Source organism: Pan paniscus, chromosome 18 (genome assembly GCF_029289425.2).
Source record: "Pan paniscus chromosome 18, NHGRI_mPanPan1-v2.0_pri, whole genome shotgun sequence".
In the NCBI taxonomy this organism is placed as follows: Eukaryota; Metazoa; Chordata; class Mammalia; order Primates; family Hominidae; genus Pan; species Pan paniscus.
In genome coordinates, this window is record NC_073267.2 from 19,428,553 (window position 1) to 19,450,027 (window position 21,475).

The window sequence follows — 21,475 nt, forward strand, 5'->3', positions numbered from 1 at the left end:
CTCAAGCGCTGGTGGAAGGCTTAGCTGCAGGTCACGGAGAAGATCAGGGAAGCAACAGGACACGCGGGGCAAGGGAGCGTGAGGCTTAGGAGCAATTAGAGGGAGACTAAGGTTCTGCTTTCCACCAAACCTTCTTCGGTCTGGGCCCTCCCTTAGCAACCCTGGGGCTTCATACTCCCTCTCCACCAATCCCTGATGACCCCGGTGGTGCCTCACAATGGACATTCCAAGTAGCGCCCGCATCATTCCAATGACCCCTCCCCCATCTCAGTCCCCCACGCTCCTCCCAAGGCCAGGTCCTCTCTGGAACCTTCACAAACCTGATTTCTGGTCCTCCCCAACCAGCTCCCTGTCCCTGCTTCTGGGCGCTCCTTCCTTCCTGAGCTCCCAGGGTTCCTCAAGGTCACTTTTGGCGACAAAACATAAAAAACAAATGATGGCAGGATGGCAGGAAGAACCTCATACCCAAGCAGAGTGCCAGGGTTTACAGCCTCCGCGCAGCCATTCATATCCTAAGCAACAAAACATCAGCAGGATGCGGAAGGTCCCGATAGTAAACCATCTCCATCACATCCATGTAGCCATCCGCCCATCAACCTGTATCTCAGGAACAAATGTACATACATTCATTTTAAGCATGCGTGGTACATTTACAAAAATTAACCTGACTTATTTTGTTCCAGCAAATCTCAATATGTTTGAGAGCAATCCAATCACACAGCATGTTTCTGATCATATAACTGTGCTAGAAGTCAATGATTAAAAGCTAATTCAAAATTATTATTTGCTTGGAAATTCAAAGTGCCCTTATAAGACATAAACATAAGAAAGAATCCAAAATGAAACAAGATTGCCTTTCAACTCAATGATAAGATCATAACATGGCAATAAAATGTCTCCCTCTGGCCTGGGAATTCCTCTTTGTGCCACAAGGTTGTGTGATCTCAAATCACCCCTAACCCACCTAGACATTTTAACATCCGAAACCGAGTGATGATGTCCTTATCTATATCATCTTACTGCCTGTGTGTGTGGACTTTAAATTCTGAACCCAAATGAGGGGGAGAAAACCAAGTTGACTTTCATGATTGATCTCTCAGGGATGTCCAAGGAATCTGTGCATTTCAAGAAACAAAGTTCATCAGCTTCTCTCCTAAGGTATTTGCCCACAATACCCAGAGGGCTTGGCAGCATCATGTGTGATGGGTGGGGAGCTCCAAGCAGGTGGGCAGGACCCAGGGGCCTGGTGACCAGGACAGACCCCCACTGTCCATCACCTTTCCTGGCCCTGTCCTCGGCTAAACTTCCCACAGGCCTTCTGCCCGATCACACAGAGTGTGCCCAAACTCACTCAGGCCTCTGGCAGCTGAAAACCACTGCTTTAAATCCCTTTACCATTTACTATGACATAAGGTTATTGTTAACAGGAAATATTCGATTGATGCTACAAATGGAAAGCCAATGCCTTTACCATAAATAGAAAAACAACCCTAAGAAACAAGCAAAACAAAAACAAAACAGGGGCTGGGTGTGGTGGCTCACGCCTGTAATCCCAGCACTTTGGGAGGCCGAGGTGGGCGGATCACAAGGTCAGGAGTTCCAGACCAGCCTGGCCAATATGGTGAAACCCTGTCTCTAATAAAATACAAAAATTAGCCGGGTGTGGTGGTAGGCGCCTGTAGTCCCACCTACTTGGGAGGCTGAGGCAGGAGAATAGTTTGAACCCGGGAGGCAGAGTCTGCCGTGAGCCGAGATTGCACCACTGCACTCCAGCCTAGGCGACAGAGCGAGACTCTGTCTCAAAAACAGCAACAACTACAAACAAACAAAAAACAGGGTTAACAAAACGATGGAATTCAATTCTATTTATATGCTGCAGCCATGTTCCAGCCCTAGATTTGGCTGGGCATGGTGGCTCACGCCTGTAATCCCAGCACTTTGGGAGGCTGAGGCAGGCGGATCACGAGGTTAGGAGTTCAAGACCAGCCTGACCAACATGGTGAAACCCTGTCTCTACTAAAAATACAAAAATTAGCTGAGCATGGTGGCGCACGCCTGTAGTCCCAGCTACTCGGGAGGCTGAGGCAGGAGAACTGCTTGAACCCAGGAGGCAGAGGTTGCAGTGAGCCAAGATCCCACCACTGCACTCCAGCCTGGTGACAGAGTGAGACTCCATCTCAAAAAAAAAAAAAAAAAAAAAAAATGACATGAATATACTTAACACAACTGAACTGCACACTTCAACACGGTTAGATGGTAATTATCATCTTGTAAGTATTTTACCACAGGTTAACATGTTTCACAACCTGAAAAGGAAGTAATTACCTTCAGCTCTCTGAGTTCTAGAATTTGTAACATTTCACCCCCTGCTCCTTCCTGATCTGCACTGGAGCATCTTTCTTCTGTCCCTGCTCTACTCAGAGTTCACTTTCCCTTCCCTCACATCAGCTTCGTTGAGGCTGGTTTGAACTTAACGCAAAACATTCTCACTAATGACTGAATTCCCACCAAGATTTCCATATTATCACAGTATGCTTTTAATCTTCGAAGATATTAAATATTTGTTCTCATCATAGCTAAAATGCAATGCAAATCCCATCTCAGATGTGGGTCAGATACCTATGAATCTCCTGAGGTAGTCATTGAAATGACTTTTTTCTTGAGACGGAGTGTCACTCAACCATGCTGAAGTGCAGTGGCGCTACCGTGGCTCACGGCAACCTCCACCTCCCAGATTCAAGCGATTCTTGTGCCTCGGCCTCCCAAGTAGCTGGGATTACAGGTGCCTGCTACCATGCCTGGCTAATTTTTGTCTTTTTAGTAGGGATGGGATTTCACTATGTTGGCCCATCTGGTCTTGAACTCCTGACCTCAAGTGATCCACCTGCCTCAGCCTCCCAAAGTGCTGGGATTACAGGCATGAGCCACCACACCTGGCCTGAAATAATATCTTTCAAATTCTTTGTAGAATTTGTTTTTTCCTGATTTCTGCACATAGGATCAAAAAAAAAATCATGTACTAGGATTTCGAGAGAAGCAACGGGTAATCTAAAAAGATGAAAAGAGCAACCACGTCTATCCCACAGCTACTGCTAGATTTCATAGGAAAGGCAGCTGGCCCAGTTTGGAGCTAGGAGAAATGTCAAACACACGAAGAAATGAGAAGCAAAGAAATGCCATCACGCATGAATGCTTCATGGCACCCATGATGTCCCTGCTTAGGAGGTAATGGTACAGATGACTAGATGACAAGGACAAAGATGAGAGGTGCAAAGTTGTCCAAGTCCAACAGCTCAACTGAACTTTCCTAAATGGAATTGTTAAAAAGTGGTAAATTTAAAAACTTCCCCTGGCTCACGTGGTGGCTCACGCTTGTAATCCCAGCACTTTGGGAGGCTGAGGCGGGTGGATCATTTGAGGTCGGGTTTTGAGACTAGCCTGGCCAACATGGTAAAACCCCGACTCTACTAAAAATACAAAAATTAGCTGGGCATGGTGGTGGGCACCTGTAATCCCAGCTACTTGAGAGGCTGAGGCAGGGGAATCACTTGAAGCCAGGAGGTGGAGGTTGCAGTGAGCCGAGCTCACACCATTATACTCCAGCCTGGGCAACAGAGGGAGACACGTCTTGGGGGTGAGAAAAGAAAAAAAAAAAAAAAAAAAAGCTTCCTCCAATTTATACCGAAAATTCTCTGTTCAGGACTAAGTGGCACAGAGAATGTTAAATGTGCCTAGATATCTTCATAACTCATATATTTTCTGTTTTCTACATATCTTGAAAGGCAGTGCCAAATGACGTGTAATTATCTAGGCGGTAAAACTGAAACATACTTCCTCTTCCCTTGAATATAAAAAAGCATTGTGGTATTAGTACTTTTATCTTGGATCATTGTTCAGAAGGAGGTTCAGCCCCCAGACGACCACATTTTTACTGTCATGAATGGCAAGACAAAATGTAGAGCTCAACTTACCCAAAGGAAAAAAGGCTCAAAAGACAAATTATGGCACAACTTAGCAGCCAAATTCTTACCAAGTACAGACTTTTGACATACTGATCTCTCTCCAGTTGCAAGTGGGAACATGCACTTTGAATGATGTCATTCAAAATTACCCTGCCCAGACACACTTTTCATTGATTCTCTTGGAGGGCAGTTCTAAGAGATTCTCTGGGGCTTTCTCTGCATCATGAGACGCAGTGCAGTTCTGCCCTTCACATTCCGGCAGTTTGTCACCTCGTCCCTATGACCTCAGAGGAACTTTGTCTCAGGCCAACTGTTTGTTCCTTGGGCTCTTTCATTTCCCCTAAAAATCATTTGCTGCCCCTCTAAATGGCCTACATCTCCATCTATCTCCCTCTCCCCTCAGAAGAGGGTGCTCTTTAAGCATCAACCATCCAGCCCTTCTAGCAGTCTCATTTTTCAGCTGGTTCCCATGTTTATGCCTGTTCTATGTTTTTCTTTTCCTGTTAAGCTGTCTGTTGTCAGCTCATTTCTGCAGTGAATCTTCAGAGAGGAGATTGGAAGCTTTCCTTCCACCCATACGATAGAACTATAAAGCAGAAGAGTTTAGAAAGACTTTCCTATTTAAGTGACGAAACCTCATACTCCATTTGTGACAAATAGCACAAAGGTTAAAAAAACTTATTTTTGACCAAAAGCTCTGTTGACATTCTATTAAACACCGACCTATTTAATTTTCATAATGTAAATGGCAGATATTTTCATAATTCTTATGCTAATAAATCATTTCCCTGATTTTTGGGGTAAAACCACATATTCATAATGAAGTCCAGAAACGTGAATTGTTTCATGTAACTTATTCTTATTTGTGATTACAAGTATACCTCTACAGAAAGTTAGTATACTCACAGAAAGGTAACTTGTGCGGAGGGAGATGGCAAATTTATAACTTCTCAGAAACACAGTAATGATAAGTAACCAAAGACTTCCACCAAAGTCAGTCCCACGATGACGAAGGTCAGCCAGAGTATTGATAACCTGGAATAATAATAGTTGAAATAATGAAAAGGTCAATGACACTGACAATATTTCACTCAGAAAGAATCATCCTTAGAAACTGTCAACCTCCTCCAAAAGGTAACCACATCCCTCAGATATCACCGTGGGATTCCACTGCTACAAAAAAGAACAGAAGTTAGAGAAGTCTCATGTTTTTCAGATGGCTGGTAGTGTTTTTAGGCATTGCAAATGTGGGGTGTTGTCTTTCTTGGTATAAAGCAGGGATATCCAATCTTTTGACTTCCCTGCCTATATTAAAAGAAGCAAAGTTGTCTTGAGCCACACATAACATACACTAACACTAACAACAGCTGATGATCTAAAAAAAAACCTCTTTTTTTTTTTTTGAGACAGAGTTCCGCTCCACTCAGTCGCCCAGGCTGGAGTGCAGTGGTGCAATCTCAGCTCACTGCAACCTCCAGCTCCTGGGCTCAAGCCATTCTCCTCCCTCAGCCTCCCGAGCAGCTGAGATTACAGGTCTCTGCCACCATGCCCGACTAATTTTTGTATTTTTAGTAGAGATGAGGTTTCACCATGTTGGCCAGTCTGGCCTTGAACTCCCGACAGGCGATCTGCCTGCCTCGGCCTCCCAAAGTGCTGGGATTACAGGTGTGAGCCACCGTGCCCGGCCATTGTTTTTGTTTTTGTTTTTGTTTGTTGTTTCTTTTTGAGATGGGGTCTCACTCTGTCACCCAGGCTGGAGTGCAGTGGTGTGCTCTCGGCTCACTGCAACCTCTGCCTCTCAGGTTCAAGTGATTCTCCTGCCTCAGCCTCCTGAGTAGCTGGGAGTACAGGTGCCTGACAGTGCACTCAGCAAATTTTTTTATTTTTTGTGGAGATGGGGTTTTGCCATGTTGGCCAGGGTGGTCTCGAACTCCTGACCTCAGGTAATCTGCCCGCCTCAGCCTCCCAAAGTGCTGGGATTACAGGCATGAGCCACTGTACCTGGCCAAAATCTCCTAATGTTTTAAGAAAGTTTACAAATTTGTGTTGAACTGCATTCAAAACTGTCCTGGGCCACATGCAGCCCGTCACTCATGGCTAAGACAAGCTAAGTATAAAGTAATTATCTTATCTTTCCTTTTCTTTTTGTTTTGAGACAAAGTCTTGCTCTGTCACCCAGGCTAGATTGCAGTGGCATGATCTCAGCTCACTGCAACCTCCGCCTCCCGGGTTCAAGCGATTCTCCTGCCTCAGCTACTGAGTAACTGGGATTACAGGCGCCTGCCACCACGCTCGGCTAATTTTTGTATTTTTAGTAGAAACAGGGTTTCACCATCTTGGCCAGGCTGGTCTCCAACTCCTGACCTCATGATCCACCTGCCTCGGCCTCCCAAAGTGCTGGGAATACAAGTGTGAGCCACTGCACCTGGCCAGTAGTTATCTTTTCTTTAGTTATTTACTTGTTTTTTTAAATTGATGTATAACGTTGGATGCATTTATTATATATCACATGGTAAAAGAATCCCTCTAAATAATACTTCTCTCTTGGATTATATGAATCTTTGTCATTTATAGCTCAGCATAAGTAAAAAAAAAAAAAAAAAAAATACAATGAAGAGATTACTTCATTCACAAATAAGTATCGAATTTTAGTGCTTAAAAATTAACAAGGTGGGCCGGGCGTGGTGGCTCACGCCTGCAATCCCAGCACTTTGGGAAGCCGAGGTGGGTGGACCGCGAGATCAGGAGATTGAGACCATCCTAGCTAACACGGTGAAACCAATCTCTACTAAAAATACAAAAAATTAGCAGGGCATGGTGGCACCCGCCTATAGTTCCAGCTACTTGGGAGGCTGAGGCAGAAGAATCACTTGAACCCGGGAGGCAGAGGTTGCAGTGAGCCGAGATCGCACCACTGCACTTCAGCCTGGGTGACAGAGCGAGACTCTGTCTCAAAAAAAAAAAAAAAAAAAAATTACCAAGGTGGAGATCATGAAAATGGCATGAATAGTGTGGGATTTCTCTAAGATTGTTGACATTAATTCCATTAGACTCTTATGTGAGTGAAGACGATAACATTTCTACATCGATTCCTCAGGATTTAACTATATATTCTTGAAAACATCTCAATTTTAAATGTTTCTTTCAAGATGGTGAATTAAACAGAGATAGCCCTTCAACAGGTTGAACTCAGCATATGCTGAGTCTGAAATGGAAATGATGGACTTCGAGAACCATACAACAATGGTCATGATTTCAGAAACATGGTGTTGAGCAGAATAAAGCAGACACAAAAGAGTACCTATGGCATGGCATGCATCTGTATACACGAAATTCCAGAATAAGCAAGCTAACCTAGGATAAGAAAGAGACTGGCTGGGAAGAGTGAGAGTTCACTTTCTGGGGTGACATAATAGTGTAGATCTTGGCTGGGCACGGTGGTTCATGCCTGTAATCCCAATGCTTTGGGAGGCCGAGGCGGGCGGATCACCTGAGGTCGGGAGTTCAAAACCAGCCTGACCAACATGGAGAAACCCTATCTCTACTAAAAATACAAAATTAGCTGGGAGTGGTGGCACATGTCTGTAATCCCAGCCACTCGGGAGGCTGAGGCAGGAGAATCGCTCGAATCTGGGAAGCAGAGTTTGCGGTGAGCTGATATTGCCCCATTGCACTCCAGCCTCGGCAACAAGGGAGAAACTGTCTCAAAAAATAAATAAATAAATAAATAAAATAATGTAGATCTTGAAAGGGGGTTGGTTTATGCTGGTGTATGTACTTTCCAAAGTTAGTAAACTTACACTTAAGGTTATATGGTTTGGCCAGGCGCGGTGGCTCACGCCTGTAATCCCAGCACTGGGAGGCCGAGGCAGGCGGATCACGAGGTCAAGAGATGGAGACTATCCTGGCGAACATGGTGAAACCCCGTCTGTACTACAAATACAGAAATTAGCCAGGCGTTGTAATCAGAGCTACTCAGGAGGCTGAGGCAGGACAATTGCTTGAACCTCGGAAGCGGAGGTTGCAGTGAGCCGAGATCTTGCCACTGCACTCCAGCTCTGTCTAAAAAAAAAAAAAGTCATCAAACCAGATGACACAAATCAAATGACATTTCACTTCGTTTTGGTCCGTTTTGTTTGTTAGAGACAAGAGTGCAGCGGGGCCATCTCGGCTCACTGCAACGGCCAGCTCCTGGGCCCAAGCGATCCTCCCACCTCAGCCTCTCCAGTAACTGGGATAACAGGTACGCACCACCAGGCCCGACTAATCTTTTTTGGAATTTTTTGTAGAGATGGGGTTTTGCTATGATGCCCTGGCTAGTCTTCAACTCCTGGACTCAAGTGATCTGCCCACCTCGGCCCCCTAAAGTGCTGGGATTACAGGCCTGAGCTGTGTCATTTCATGCCGCGTGACACAGCCCAGTAAAAAGGAAGAAACCCCGCGGGTCCAGCGTCTACTCACACAGGTGGACTGATGGCTGATAAATCCCAGCAGGAGCCAAAAGAGGAGCCGAAAGAGCAGCCACAGCACCCGTCCACTCACACAGGTGGACTGATGGCTGATAAATGCCAGCAGGAGCCAAAAGAGGAGCCAAAAGAGCAGCCACCGCACCCGCATGTCCTGGTCCTTTCAGGCGCCCTGAGGCGGCCAGGACAGAGGTGGAGGTGGCTTAGGGCAGGGGGGAGGGAAGGGGACGGGGACCGGGCCGGATCTGAGTTGGGGAGGGGGAGGGGAGGGGGAGGGGAAGGGGAGGGGAAGGGGAGGGGAAGGGGAAGGGGAAGGGAAGGGGGGAAGTAAGGGAAGGGAAAGGAGGAGAAGGGGGCTGTTGGGCACCTGGAGGAGGTGGAGGAGGAGGAGGAGAAGAAGAAAGGGTCTGGGAAAGGATCTGGTTCAAATTAAGTACTCAAGCGCTGGTGGAAGGCTTAGCTACAGGTCACGGAGAAGATCAGGGAAGCAACAGGACACGCGGGGCAAGGGAGCGTGAGGCTTAGGAGCAATTAGAGGGAGACTAAGGTTCTGCTTTCCACCAAACCTTCTTCGGTCTGGGCCCTCCCTTAGCAACCCTGGGGCTTCATACTCCCTCTCCACCAATCCCTGATGACCCCGGTGGTGCCTCACAATGGACATTCCAAGTAGCGCCCGCATCATTCCAATGACCCCTCCCCCATCTCAGTCCCCCACGCTCCTCCCAAGGCCAGGTCCTCTCTGGAACCTTCACAAACCTGATTTCTGGTCCTCCCCAACCAGCTCCCTGTCCCTGCTTCTGGGCGCTCCTTCCTTCCTGAGCTCCCAGGGTTCCTCAAGGTCACTTTTGGCGACAAAACATAAAAAACAAATGATGGCAGGATGGCAGGAAGAACCTCATACCCAAGCAGAGTGCCAGGGTTTACAGCCTCCGCTCAGCCATTCATATCTTAAGCAACAAAACATCAGCAGGATGCGGAAGGTCCCGATAGTAAACCATCTCCATCACATCCATGTAGCCATCCGCCCATCAACCTGTATCTCAGGAACAAATGTACATACATTCATTTTAAGCATGCGTGGTACATTTACAAAAATTAACCTGACTTATTTTGTTCCAGCAAATCTCAATATGTTTGAGAGCAATCCAATCACACAGCATGTTTCTGATCATATAACTGTGCTAGAAGTCAATGATTAAAAGCTAATTCAAAATTATTATTTGCTTGGAAATTCAAAGTGCCCTTATAAGACATAAACATAAGAAAGAATCCAAAATGAAACAAGATTGCCTTTCAACTCAATGATAAGATCATAACATGGCAATAAAATGTCTCCCTCTGGCCTGGGAATTCCTCTTTGTGGCACAAGGTTGTGTGATCTCAAATCACCCCTAACCCACCTAGACATTTTAACATCCGAAACCGAGTGATGATGTCCTTATCTATATCATCTTACTGCCTGTGTGTGTGGACTTTAAATTCTGAACCCAAATGAGGGGGAGAAAACCAAGTTGACTTTCATGATTGATCTCTCAGGGATGTCCAAGGAATCTGTGCATTTCAAGAAACAAAGTTCATCAGCTTCTCTCCTAAGGTATTTGCCCACAATACCCAGAGGGCTTGGCAGCATCATGTGTGATGGGTGGGGAGCTCCAAGCAGGTGGGCAGGACCCAGGGGCCTGGTGACCAGGACAGACCCCCACTGTCCATCACCTTTCCTGGCCCTGTCCTCGGCTAAACTTCCCACAGGCCTTCTGCCCGATCACACAGAGTGTGCCCAAACTCACTCAGGCCTCTGGCAGCTGAAAACCACTGCTTTAAATCCCTTTACCATTTACTATGACATAAGGTTATTGTTAACAGGAAATATTCGATTGATGCTACAAATGGAAAGCCAATGCCTTTACCATAAATAGAAAAACAACCCTAAGAAACAAGCAAAACAAAAACAAAACAGGGGCTGGGTGTGGTGGCTCACGCCTGTAATCCCAGCACTTTGGGAGGCCGAGGTGGGCGGATCACAAGGTCAGGAGTTCCAGACCAGCCTGGCCAATATGGTGAAACCCTGTCTCTAATAAAATACAAAAATTAGCCGGGTGTGGTGGTAGGCGCCTGTAGTCCCACCTACTTGGGAGGCTGAGGCAGGAGAATAGTTTGAACCCGGGAGGCAGAGTCTGCCGTGAGCCGAGATTGCACCACTGCACTCCAGCCTAGGCGACAGAGCGAGACTCTGTCTCAAAAACAGCAACAACTACAAACAAACAAAAAACAGGGTTAACAAAACGATGGAATTCAATTCTATTTATATGCTGCAGCCATGTTCCAGCCCTAGATTTCGCTGGGCATGGTGGCTCACGCCTGTAATCCCAGCACTTTGGGAGGCTGAGGCAGGCAGATCACGAGGTTAGGAGTTCAAGACCAGCCTGACCAACATGGTGAAACCTTGTCTCTACTAAAAATACAAAAATTAGCTGAGCATGGTGGCGCACACCTGTAGTCCCAGCTACTCGGGAGGCTGAGGCAGGAGAACTGCTTGAACCCAGGAGGCAGAGGTTGCAGTGAGCCAAGATCCCACCACTGCACTCCAGCCTGGTGACAGAGTGAGACTCCGTCTCAAAAAAAAAAAAAAAAAAAAAAATGACATGAATATACTTCACACAACTGAACTGCACACTTCAACACGGTTAGATGGTAATTATCATCTTGTAAGTATTTTACCACAGGTTAACATGTTTCACAACCTGAAAAGGAAGTAATTACCTTCAGCTCTCTGAGTTCTAGAATTTGTAACATTTCACCCCCTGCTCCTTCCTGATCCGCACTGGAGCATCTTTCTTCTGTCCCTGCTCTACTCAGAGTTCACTTTCCCTTCCCTCACATCAGCTTCGTTGAGGCTGGTTTGAACTTAACGCAAAACATTCTCACTAATGACTGAATTCCCACCAAGATTTCCATATTATCACAGTATGCTTTTAATCTTCGAAGATATTAAATATTTGTTCTCATCATAGCTAAAATGCAATGCAAATCCCATCTCAGATGTGGGTCAGATACCTATGAATCTCCTGAGGTAGTCATTGAAATGACTTTTTTCTTGAGACGGAGTGTCACTCAACCATGCTGAAGTGCAGTGGCGCTACCGTGGCTCACGGCAACCTCCACCTCCCAGATTCAAGCGATTCTTGTGCCTCGGCCTCCCAAGTAGCTGGGATTACAGGTGCCTGCTACCATGCCTGGCTAATTTTTGTCTTTTTAGTAGGGATGGGATTTCACTATGTTGGCCCATCTGGTCTTGAACTCCTGACCTCAAGTGATCCACCTGCCTCAGCCTCCCAAAGTGCTGGGATTACAGGCATGAGCCACCACACCTGGCCTGAAATAATATCTTTCAAATTCTTTGTAGAATTTGTTTTTTCCTGATTTCTGCACATAGGATCAAAAAAAAATCATGTACTAGGATTTCGAGAGAAGCAATGGGTAATCTAAAAAGATGAGAAGAGCAACCACGTCTATCCCACAGCTACTGCTAGATTTCATAGGAAAGGCAGCTGGCCCAGTTTGGAGCTAGGAGAAATGTCAAACACACGAAGAAATGAGAAGCAAAGAAATGCCATCACGCATGAATGCTTCATGGCACCCATGATGTCCCTGCTTAGGAGGTAATGGTACAGATGACTAGATGACAAGGACAAAGATGAGAGGTGCAAAGTTGTCCAAGTCCAACAGCTCAACTGAACTTTCCTAAATGGAATTGTTAAAAAGTGGTAAATTTAAAAACTTCCCCTGGCTCACGTGGTGGCTCACGCTTGTAATCCCAGCACTTTGGGAGGCTGAGGCGGGTGGATCATTTGAGGTCGGGTTTTGAGACTAGCCTGGCCAACATGGTAAAACCCCGACTCTACTAAAAATACAAAAATTAGCTGGGCATGGTGGTGGGCACCTGTAATCCCAGCTACTTGAGAGGCTGAGGCAGGGGAATCACTTGAAGCCAGGAGGTGGAGGTTGCAGTGAGCCGAGCTCACACCATTATACTCCAGCCTGGGCAACAGAGGGAGACACGTCTTGGGGGTGAGAAAAGAAAAAAAAAAAAAAAAAAAAAAAGCTTCCTCCAATTTATACCGAAAATTCTCTGTTCAGGACTAAGTGGCACAGAGAATGTTAAATGTGCCTAGATATCTTCATAACTCATATATTTTCTGTTTTCTACATATCTTGAAAGGCAGTGCCAAATGACGTGTAATTATCTAGGCGGTAAAACTGAAACATACTTCCTCTTCCCTTGAATATAAAAAAGCATTGTGGTATTAGTACTTTTATCTTGGATCATTGTTCAGAAGGAGGTTCAGCCCCCAGACGACCACATTTTTACTGTCATGAATGGCAAGACAAAATGTAGAGCTCAACTTCCCCAAAGGAAAAAAGGCTCAAAAGACAAATTATGGCACAACTTAGCAGCCAAATTCTTACCAAGTACAGACTTTTGACATACTGATCTCTCTCCAGTTGCAAGTGGGAACATGCACTTTGAATGATGTCATTCAAAATTACCCTGCCCAGACACACTTTTCATTGATTCTCTTGGAGGGCAGTTCTAAGAGATTCTCTGGGGCTTTCTCTGCATCATGAGACGCAGTGCAGTTCTGCCCTTCACCTTCCGGCAGTTTGTCACCTCGTCCCTATGACCTCAGAGGAACTTTGTCTCAGGCCAACTGTTTGTTCCTTGGGCTCTTTCATTTCCCCTAAAAATCATTTGCTGCCCCTCTAAATGGCCTACATCTCCATCTATCTCCCTCTCCCCTCAGAAGAGGGTGCTCTTTAAGCATCAACCATCCAGCCCTTCTAGCAGTCTCATTTTTCAGCTGGTTCCCATGTTTATGCCTGTTCTATGTTTTTCTTTTCCTGTTAAGCTGTCTGTTGTCAGCTCATTTCTGCAGTGAATCTTCAGAGAGGAGATTGGAAGCTTTCCTTCCACCCATACGATAGAACTATAAAGCAGAAGAGTTTAGAAAGACTTTCCTATTTAAGTGACGAAACCTCATACTCCATTTGTGACAAATAGCACAAAGGTTAAAAAAACTTATTTTTGACCAAAAGCTCTGTTGACATTCTATTAAACACCGACCTATTTAATTTTCATAATGTAAATGGCAGATATTTTCATAATTCTTATGCTAATAAATCATTTCCCTGATTTTTGGGGTAAAACCACATATTCATAATGAAGTCCAGAAACGTGAATTGTTTCATGTAACTTATTCTTATTTGTGATTACAAGTATACCTCTACAGAAAGTTAGTATACTCACAGAAAGGTAACTTGTGCGGAGGGAGATGGCAAATTTATAACTTCTCAGAAACACAGTAATGATAAGTAACCAAAGACTTCCACCAAAGTCAGTCCCACGATGACGAAGGTCAGCCAGAGTATTGATAACCTGGAATAATAATAGTTGAAATAATGAAAAGGTCAATGACACTGACAATATTTCACTCAGAAAGAATCATCCTTAGAAACCGTCAACCTCCTCCAAAAGGTAACCACATCCCTCAGATATCACCGTGGGATTCCACTGCTACAAAAAAGAACAGAAGTTAGAGAAGTCTCATGTTTTTCAGATGGCTGGTAGTGTTTTTAGGCATTGCAAATGTGGGGTGTTGTCTTTCTTGGTATAAAGCAGGGATATCCAATCTTTTGACTTCCCTGCCTATATTAAAAGAAGCAAAGTTGTCTTGAGCCACACATAACATACACTAACACTAACAACAGCTGATGATCTAAAAAAAACCTCTTTTTTTTTTTTTTTGAGACAGAGTTCCGCTCCACTCAGTCGCCCAGGCTGGAGTGCAGTGGTGCAATCTCAGCTCACTGCAACCTCCAGCTCCTGGGCTCAAGCCATTCTCCTCCCTCAGCCTCCCGAGCAGCTGAGATTACAGGTCTCTGCCACCATGCCCGACTAATTTTTGTATTTTTAGTAGAGATGAGGTTTCACCATGTTGGCCAGTCTGGCCTTGAACTCCCGACAGGCGATCTGCCTGCCTCGGCCTCCCAAAGTGCTGGGATTACAGGTGTGAGCCACCGTGCCCGGCCATTGTTTTTGTTTTTGTTTTTGTTTGTTGTTTCTTTTTGAGATGGGGTCTCACTCTGTCACCCAGGCTGGAGTGCAGTGGTGTGCTCTCGGCTCACTGCAACCTCTGCCTCTCAGGTTCAAGTGATTCTCCTGCCTCAGCCTCCTGAGTAGCTGGGAGTACAGGTGCCTGACAGTGCACTCAGCAAATTTTTTTATTTTTTGTGGAGATGGGGTTTTGCCATGTTGGCCAGGGTGGTCTCGAACTCCTGACCTCAGGTAATCTGCCCGCCTCAGCCTCCCAAAGTGCTGGGATTACAGGCATGAGCCACTGTACCTGGCCAAAATCTCCTAATGTTTTAAGAAAGTTTACAAATTTGTGTTGAACTGCATTCAAAACTGTCCTGGGCCACATGCAGCCCGTCACTCATGGCTAAGACAAGCTAAGTATAAAGTAATTATCTTATCTTTCCTTTTCTTTTTGTTTTGAGACAAAGTCTTGCTCTGTCACCCAGGCTAGATTGCAGTGGCATGATCTCAGCTCACTGCAACCTCCGCCTCCCGGGTTCAAGCGATTCTCCTGCCTCAGCTACTGAGTAACTGGGATTACAGGCGCCTGCCACCACGCTCGGCTAATTTTTGTATTTTTAGTAGAAACAGGGTTTCACCATCTTGGCCAGGCTGGTCTCCAACTCCTGACCTCATGATCCACCTGCCTCGGCCTCCCAAAGTGCTGGGAATACAAGTGTGAGCCACTGCACCTGGCCAGTAGTTATCTTTTCTTTAGTTATTTACTTGTTTTTTTAAATTGATGTATAACGTTGGATGCATTTATTATATATCACATGGTAAGAGAATCCCTCTAAATAATACTTCTCTCTTGGATTATATGAATCTTTGTCATTTATAGCTCAGCATAAGTAAAAAAAAAAAAAAAAAAAATACAATGAAGAGATTACTTCATTCACAAATAAGTATCGAATTTTAGTGCTTAAAAATTAACAAGGTGGGCCGGGCGTGGTGGCTCACGCCTGCAATCCCAGCACTTTGGGAAGCCGAGGTGGGTGGACCGCGAGATCAGGAGATTGAGACCATCCTAGCTAACACGGTGAAACCAATCTCTACTAAAAATACAAAAAATTAGCAGGGCATGGTGGCACCCGCCTATAGTTCCAGCTACTTGGGAGGCTGAGGCAGAAGAATCACTTGAACCCGGGAGGCAGAGGTTGCAGTGAGCCGAGATCGCACCACTGCACTTCAGCCTGGGTGACAGAGCGAGACTCTGTCTCAAAAAAAAAAAAAAAAAAAAAAAATTACCAAGGTGGAGATGATGAAAATGGCATGAATAGTGTGGGATTTCTCTAAGATTGTTGACATTAATTCCATTAGACTCTTATGTGAGTGAAGACGATAACATTTCTACATCGATTCCTCAGGATTTAACTATATATTCTTGAAAACATCTCAATTTTAAATGTTTCTTTCAAGATGGTGAATTAAACAGAGATAGCCCTTCAACAGGTTGAACTCAGCATATGCTGAGTCTGAAATGGAAATGATGGACTTAGAGAACCATACAACAATGGTCATGATTTCAGAAACATGGTGTTGAGCAGAATAAAGCAGACACAAAAGAGTACCTATGGCATGGCATGCATCTGTATACACGAAATTCCAGAATAAGCAAGCTAACCTAGGATAAGAAAGAGACTGGCTGGGAAGAGTGAGAGTTCACTTTCTGGGGTGACATAATAGTGTAGATCTTGGCTGGGCACGGTGGTTCATGCCTGTAATCCCAATGCTTTGGGAGGCCGAGGCGGGCGGATCACCTGAGGTCGGGAGTTCAAAACCAGCCTGACCAACATGGAGAAACCCTATCTCTACTAAAAATACAAAATTAGCTGGGAGTGGTGGCACATGTCTGTAATCCCAGCCACTCGGGAGGCTGAGGCAGGAGAATCGCTCGAATCTGGGAAGCAGAGGTTGCGGTGAGCTGATATTGCCCCATTGCACTCCAGCCTCGGCAACAAGGGAGAAACTGTCTCAAAAAAATAAATAAATAAATAAAATAATGTAGATCTTGAAAGGGGGTTGGTTTATGCTGGTGTATGTACTTTCCAAAGTTAGTAAACTTACACTTAAGGTTATATAGTTTGGCCAGGCGCGGTGGCTCACGCCTGTAATCCCAGCACTGGGAGGCCGAGGCAGGCGGATCACGAGGTGAAGAGATGGAGACTATCCTGGCGAACATGGTGAAACCCCGTCTCTACTAAAAATACAGAAATTAGCCAGGCGTTGTAATCAGAGCTACTCAGCAGGCTGAGGCGGGACAATTGCTTGAACCCCGGAAGCGGAGGTTGCAGCGAGCCGAGATCTTGCCACTGCACTCCAGCTCTGTCTAAAAAAAAAAAAAGTCATCAAACCAGATGACACAAATCAAATGACATTTCACTTCGTTTTGGTCCGTTTTGTTTGTTAGAGACAAGAGTGCAGCGGGGCCATCTCGGCTCACTGCAACGGCCAGCTCCTGGGCCCAAGCGATCCTCCCACCTCAGCCTCTCCAGTAACTGGGATAACAGGTACGCACCACCAGGCCCGACTAATCTTTTTTGGAATTTTTTGTAGAGATGGGGTTTTGCTATGATGCCCTGGCTAGTCTTCAACTCCTGGACTCAAGTGATCTGCCCACCTCGGCCCCCTAAAGTGCTGGGATTACAGGCCTGAGCTGTGTCATTTCATGCCGCGTGACACAGCCCAGTAAAAAGGAAGAAACCACGCGGGTCCAGCGTCTACTCACACAGGTGGACTGATGGCTGATAAATCCCAGCAGGAGCCAAAAGAGGAGCCGAAAGAGCAGCCACAGCACCCGTCCACTCACACAGGTGGACTGATGGCTGATAAATGCCAGCAGGAGCCAAAAGAGGAGCCAAAAGAGCAGCCACCGCACCCGCATGTCCTGGTCCTTTCAGGCGCCCTGAGGCGGCCAGGACAGAGGTGGAGGTGGCTTAGGGCAGGGGGGAGGGAAGGGCACGGGGACCGGGGCCGGATCTGAGTTGGGGAGGAGGAGGGGAGGGGGAGGGGAAGGGGAGGGGGAGGGGAAGGGGAGAGGAAGGGGAGGGGGAGGGGAAGGGGAGGGGAAGGGGAGGGGAAGGGGGGAAGTAAGGGGAGGGGAAGGGGAGGGGAAGGGGGGAAGTAAGGGAAGGGAAAGGAGGAGAAGGGGGCTGTTGGGCACCTGGAGGAGGTGGAGGAGGAGGAGGAGAAGAAGAAAGGGTCTGGGAAAGGATCCGGTTCAAATTAAGTACTCAAGCGCTGGTGGAAGGCTTAGCTACAGGTCACGGAGAAGATCAGGGAAGCAACAGGACACGCGGGGCAAGGGAGCGTTGAGGCTTAGGAGCAATTAGAGGGAGACTAAGGTTCTGCTTTCCACCAAACCTTCTTCGGTCTGGGCCCTCCCTTAGCAACCCTGGGGCTTCATACTCCCTCTCCACCAATCCCTGATGACCCCGGTGGTGCCTCACAATGGACATTCCAAGTAGCGCCCGCATCATTCCAATGACCCCTCCCCCATCTCAGTCCCCCACGCTCCTCCCAAGGCCAGGTCCTCTCTGGAACCTTCACAAACCTGATTTCTGGTCCTCCCCAACCAGCTCCCTGTCCCTGCTTCTGGGCGCTCCTTCCTTCCTGAGCTCCCAGGGTTCCTCAAGGTCACTTTTGGCGACAAAACATAAAAAACAAATGATGGCAGGATGGCAGGAAGAACCTCATACCCAAGCAGAGTGCCAGGGTTTACAGCCTCCGCTCAGCCATTCATATCTTAAGCAACAAAACATCAGCAGGATGCGGAAGGTCCCGATAGTAAAACATCTCCATCACATCCATGTAGCCATCCGCCCATCAACCTGTATCTCAGGAACAAATGTACATACATTCATTTTAAGCAGGCATGGTACATTTACAAAAATTAACCTGACTTATTTTGTTCCAGCAAATCTCAATATGTTTGAGAGCAATCCAATCACACAGCATGTTTCTGATCATATAACTGTGCTAGAAGTCAATGATTAAAAGCTAATTCAAAATTATTATTTGCTTGGAAATTCAAAGTGCCCTTATAAGACATAAACATAAGAAAGAATCCAAAATGAAACAAGATTGCCTTTCAACTCAATGATAAGATCATAACATGGCAATAAAATGTCTCCCTCTGGCCTGGGAATTCCTCTTTGTGCCACAAGGTTGTGTGATCTCAAATCACCCCTAACCCACCTAGACATTTTAACATCCGAAACCGAGTGATGATGTCCTTATCTATATCATCTTACTGCCTGTGTGTGTGGACTTTAAATTCTGAACCCAAATGAGGGGGAGAAAACCAAGTTGACTTTCATGATTGATCTCTCAGGGATGTCCAAGGAATCTGTGCATTTCAAGAAACAAAGTTCATCAGCTTCTCTCCTAAGGTATTTGCCCACAATACCCAGAGGGCTTGGCAGCATCGTGTGTGATGGGTGGGGAGCTCCAAGCAGGTGGGCAGGACCCAGGGGCCTGGTGACCAGGACAGACCCCCACTGTCCATCACCTTTCCTGGCCCTGTCCTCGGCTAAACTTCCCACAGGCCTTCTGCCCGATCACACAGAGTGTGCCCAAACTCGCTCAGGCCTCTGGCAGCTGAAAACCACTGCTTTAAATCCCTTTACCATTTACTATGACATAAGGTTATTGTTAACAGGAAATATTCGATTGATGCTACAAATGGAAAGCCAATGCCTTTACCATAAATAGAAAAACAACCCTAAGAAACAAGCAAAACAAAAACAAAACAGGGGCTGGGTGTGGTGGCTCACGCCTGTAATCCCAGCACTTTGGGAGGCCGAGGTGGGCGGATCACAAGGTCAGGAGTTCCAGACCAGCCTGGCCAATATGGTGAAACCCTGTCTCTAATAAAATACAAAAATTAGCCGGGTGTGGTGGTAGGCGCCTGTAGTCCCACCTACTTGGGAGGCTGAGGCAGGAGAATAGTTTGAACCCAGGAGGCAGAGTCTGCCGTGAGCCGAGATTGCACCACTGCACTCCAGCCTAGGCGACAGAGCGAGACTGTGTCTCAAAAACAGCAACAACTACAAACAAACAAAAAACAGGGTTAACAAAACGATGGAATTCAATTCTATTTATATGCTGCAGCCATGTTCCAGCCCTAGATTTCGCTGGGCATGGTGGCTCACGCCTGTAATCCCAGCACTTTGGGAGGCTGAGGCAGGCGGATCACGAGGTTAGGAGTTCAAGACCAGCCTGACCAACATGGTGAAACCCTGTCTCTACTAAAAATACAAAAATTAGCTGAGCATGGTGGCGCACGCCTGTAGTCCCAGCTACTCGGGAGGCTGAGGCAGGAGAACTGCTTGAACCCAGGAGGCAGAGGTTGCAGTGAGCCAAGATCCCACCACTGCACTCCAGCCTGGTGACAGAGTGAGACTCCGTCTCAAAAAAAAAAAAAAAAAATGACATGAATATACTTCACACAACTGAACTGCACACTTCAACACGGTTAGATGGTAATTATCATCTTGTAAGTATTTTACCACAGGTTAACATGTTTCACAACCTGAAAAGGAAGTAATTACCTTCAGCTCTCTGAGTTCTAGAATTTGTAACATTTCACCCCCTGCTCCTTCCTGATCCGCACTGGAGCATCTTTCTTCTGTCCCTGCTCTACTCAGAGTTCACTTTCCCTTCCCTCACATCAGCTTCGTTGAGGCCGGTTTGAACTTAACGCAAAACATTCTCACTAATGACTGAATTCCCACCAAGATTTCCATATTATCACAGTATGCTTTTAATCTTCGAAGACATTAAATATTTGTTCTCATCATAGCTAAAATGCAATGCAAATCCCATCTCAGATGTGGGTCAGATACCTATGAATCTCCTGAGGTAGTCATTGAAATGACTTTTTTCTTGAGACGGAGTGTCACTCAACCATGCTGAAGTGCAGTGGCGCTACCGTGGCTCACGGCAACCTCCACCTCCCAGATTCAAGCGATTCTTGTGCCTCGGCCTCCCAAGTAGCTGGGATTACAGGTGCCTGCTACCATGCCTGGCTAATTTTTGTCTTTTTAGTAGAGATGGGATTTCACTATGTTGGCCCATCTGGTCTTGAACTGCTGACCTCAAGTGATCCACCTGCCTCAGCCTCCCAAAGTGCTGGGATTACAGGCATGAGCCACCACACCTGGCCTGAAATAATATCTTTCAAATTCTTTGTAGAATTTGTTTTTTCCTGATTTCTGCACATAGGATCAAAAAAAAATCATGTACTAGGATTTCGAGAGAAGCAATGGGTAATCTAAAAAGATGAGAAGAGCAACCACGTCTATCCCACAGCTACTGCTAGATTTCATAGGAAAGGTAGCTGGCCCAGTTTGGAGCTAGGAGAAATGTCAAACACACGAAGAAATGAGAGGCAAAGAAATGCCATCACGCATGAATGCTTCATGGCACCCATGATGTCCCTGCTTAGGAGGTAATGGTATAGATGACTAGATGACAAGGACAAAGATGAGAGGTGCAAAGTTGTCCAAGTCCAACAGCTCAACTGAACTTTCCTAAATGGAATTGTTAAAAAGTGGTAAATTTAAAAACTTCCCCTGGCTCACGTGGTGGCTCACGCTTGTAATCCCAGCACTTTGGGAGGCTGAGGCGGGTGGATCATTTGAGGTCGGGTTTTGAGACTAGCCTGGCCAACATGGTAAAACCCCGACTCTACTAAAAATACAAAAATTAGCTGGGCATGGTGGTGGGCACCTGTAATCCCAGCTACTTGAGAGGCTGAGGCAGGGGAATCACTTGAAGCCAGGAGGTGGAGGTTGCAGTGAGCCGAGCTCACACCATTATACTCCAGCCTGGGCAACAGAGGGAGACACGTCTTGGGGGTGAGAAAAGAAAGAAAAAAAAAAAAAAAAAAAAAAGCTTCCTCCAATTTATAC

General features: G+C 46.1%; 1 protein-coding gene across 28 annotated transcripts in view; it reads right to left on the reverse strand.

Moving 5' to 3' along the window:
- LOC129394133 (nuclear pore complex-interacting protein family member A9-like) overlaps positions 1 to 21,475 on the reverse strand; it is an 89,369-nt gene that overhangs the window by 13,974 nt on the left and 53,920 nt on the right. For 10 of the 28 annotated variants that reach the window (XM_063598442.1, XM_063598437.1, XM_063598438.1 and 7 more), the window contains 2 exons: positions 13,734 to 13,862; positions 4,869 to 4,997 (listed from right to left, as the gene is read on the reverse strand). In XM_063598442.1, coding sequence (XP_063454512.1) covers positions 4,869 to 4,997; positions 13,734 to 13,862 — 258 coding nt within the window. Of the gene's footprint in view, positions 1 to 320; positions 407 to 465; positions 599 to 2,619; positions 2,814 to 4,868; positions 4,998 to 7,762; positions 8,025 to 8,423; positions 9,163 to 9,184; positions 9,468 to 11,482; positions 11,678 to 13,733; positions 13,869 to 17,289; positions 17,720 to 18,114; positions 18,398 to 20,407; positions 20,615 to 21,475 lie in introns of those variants that run through there. The other 18 variants (XM_063598449.1, XM_063598447.1, XM_063598452.1 and 15 more) reach the window with 18 other exon arrangements.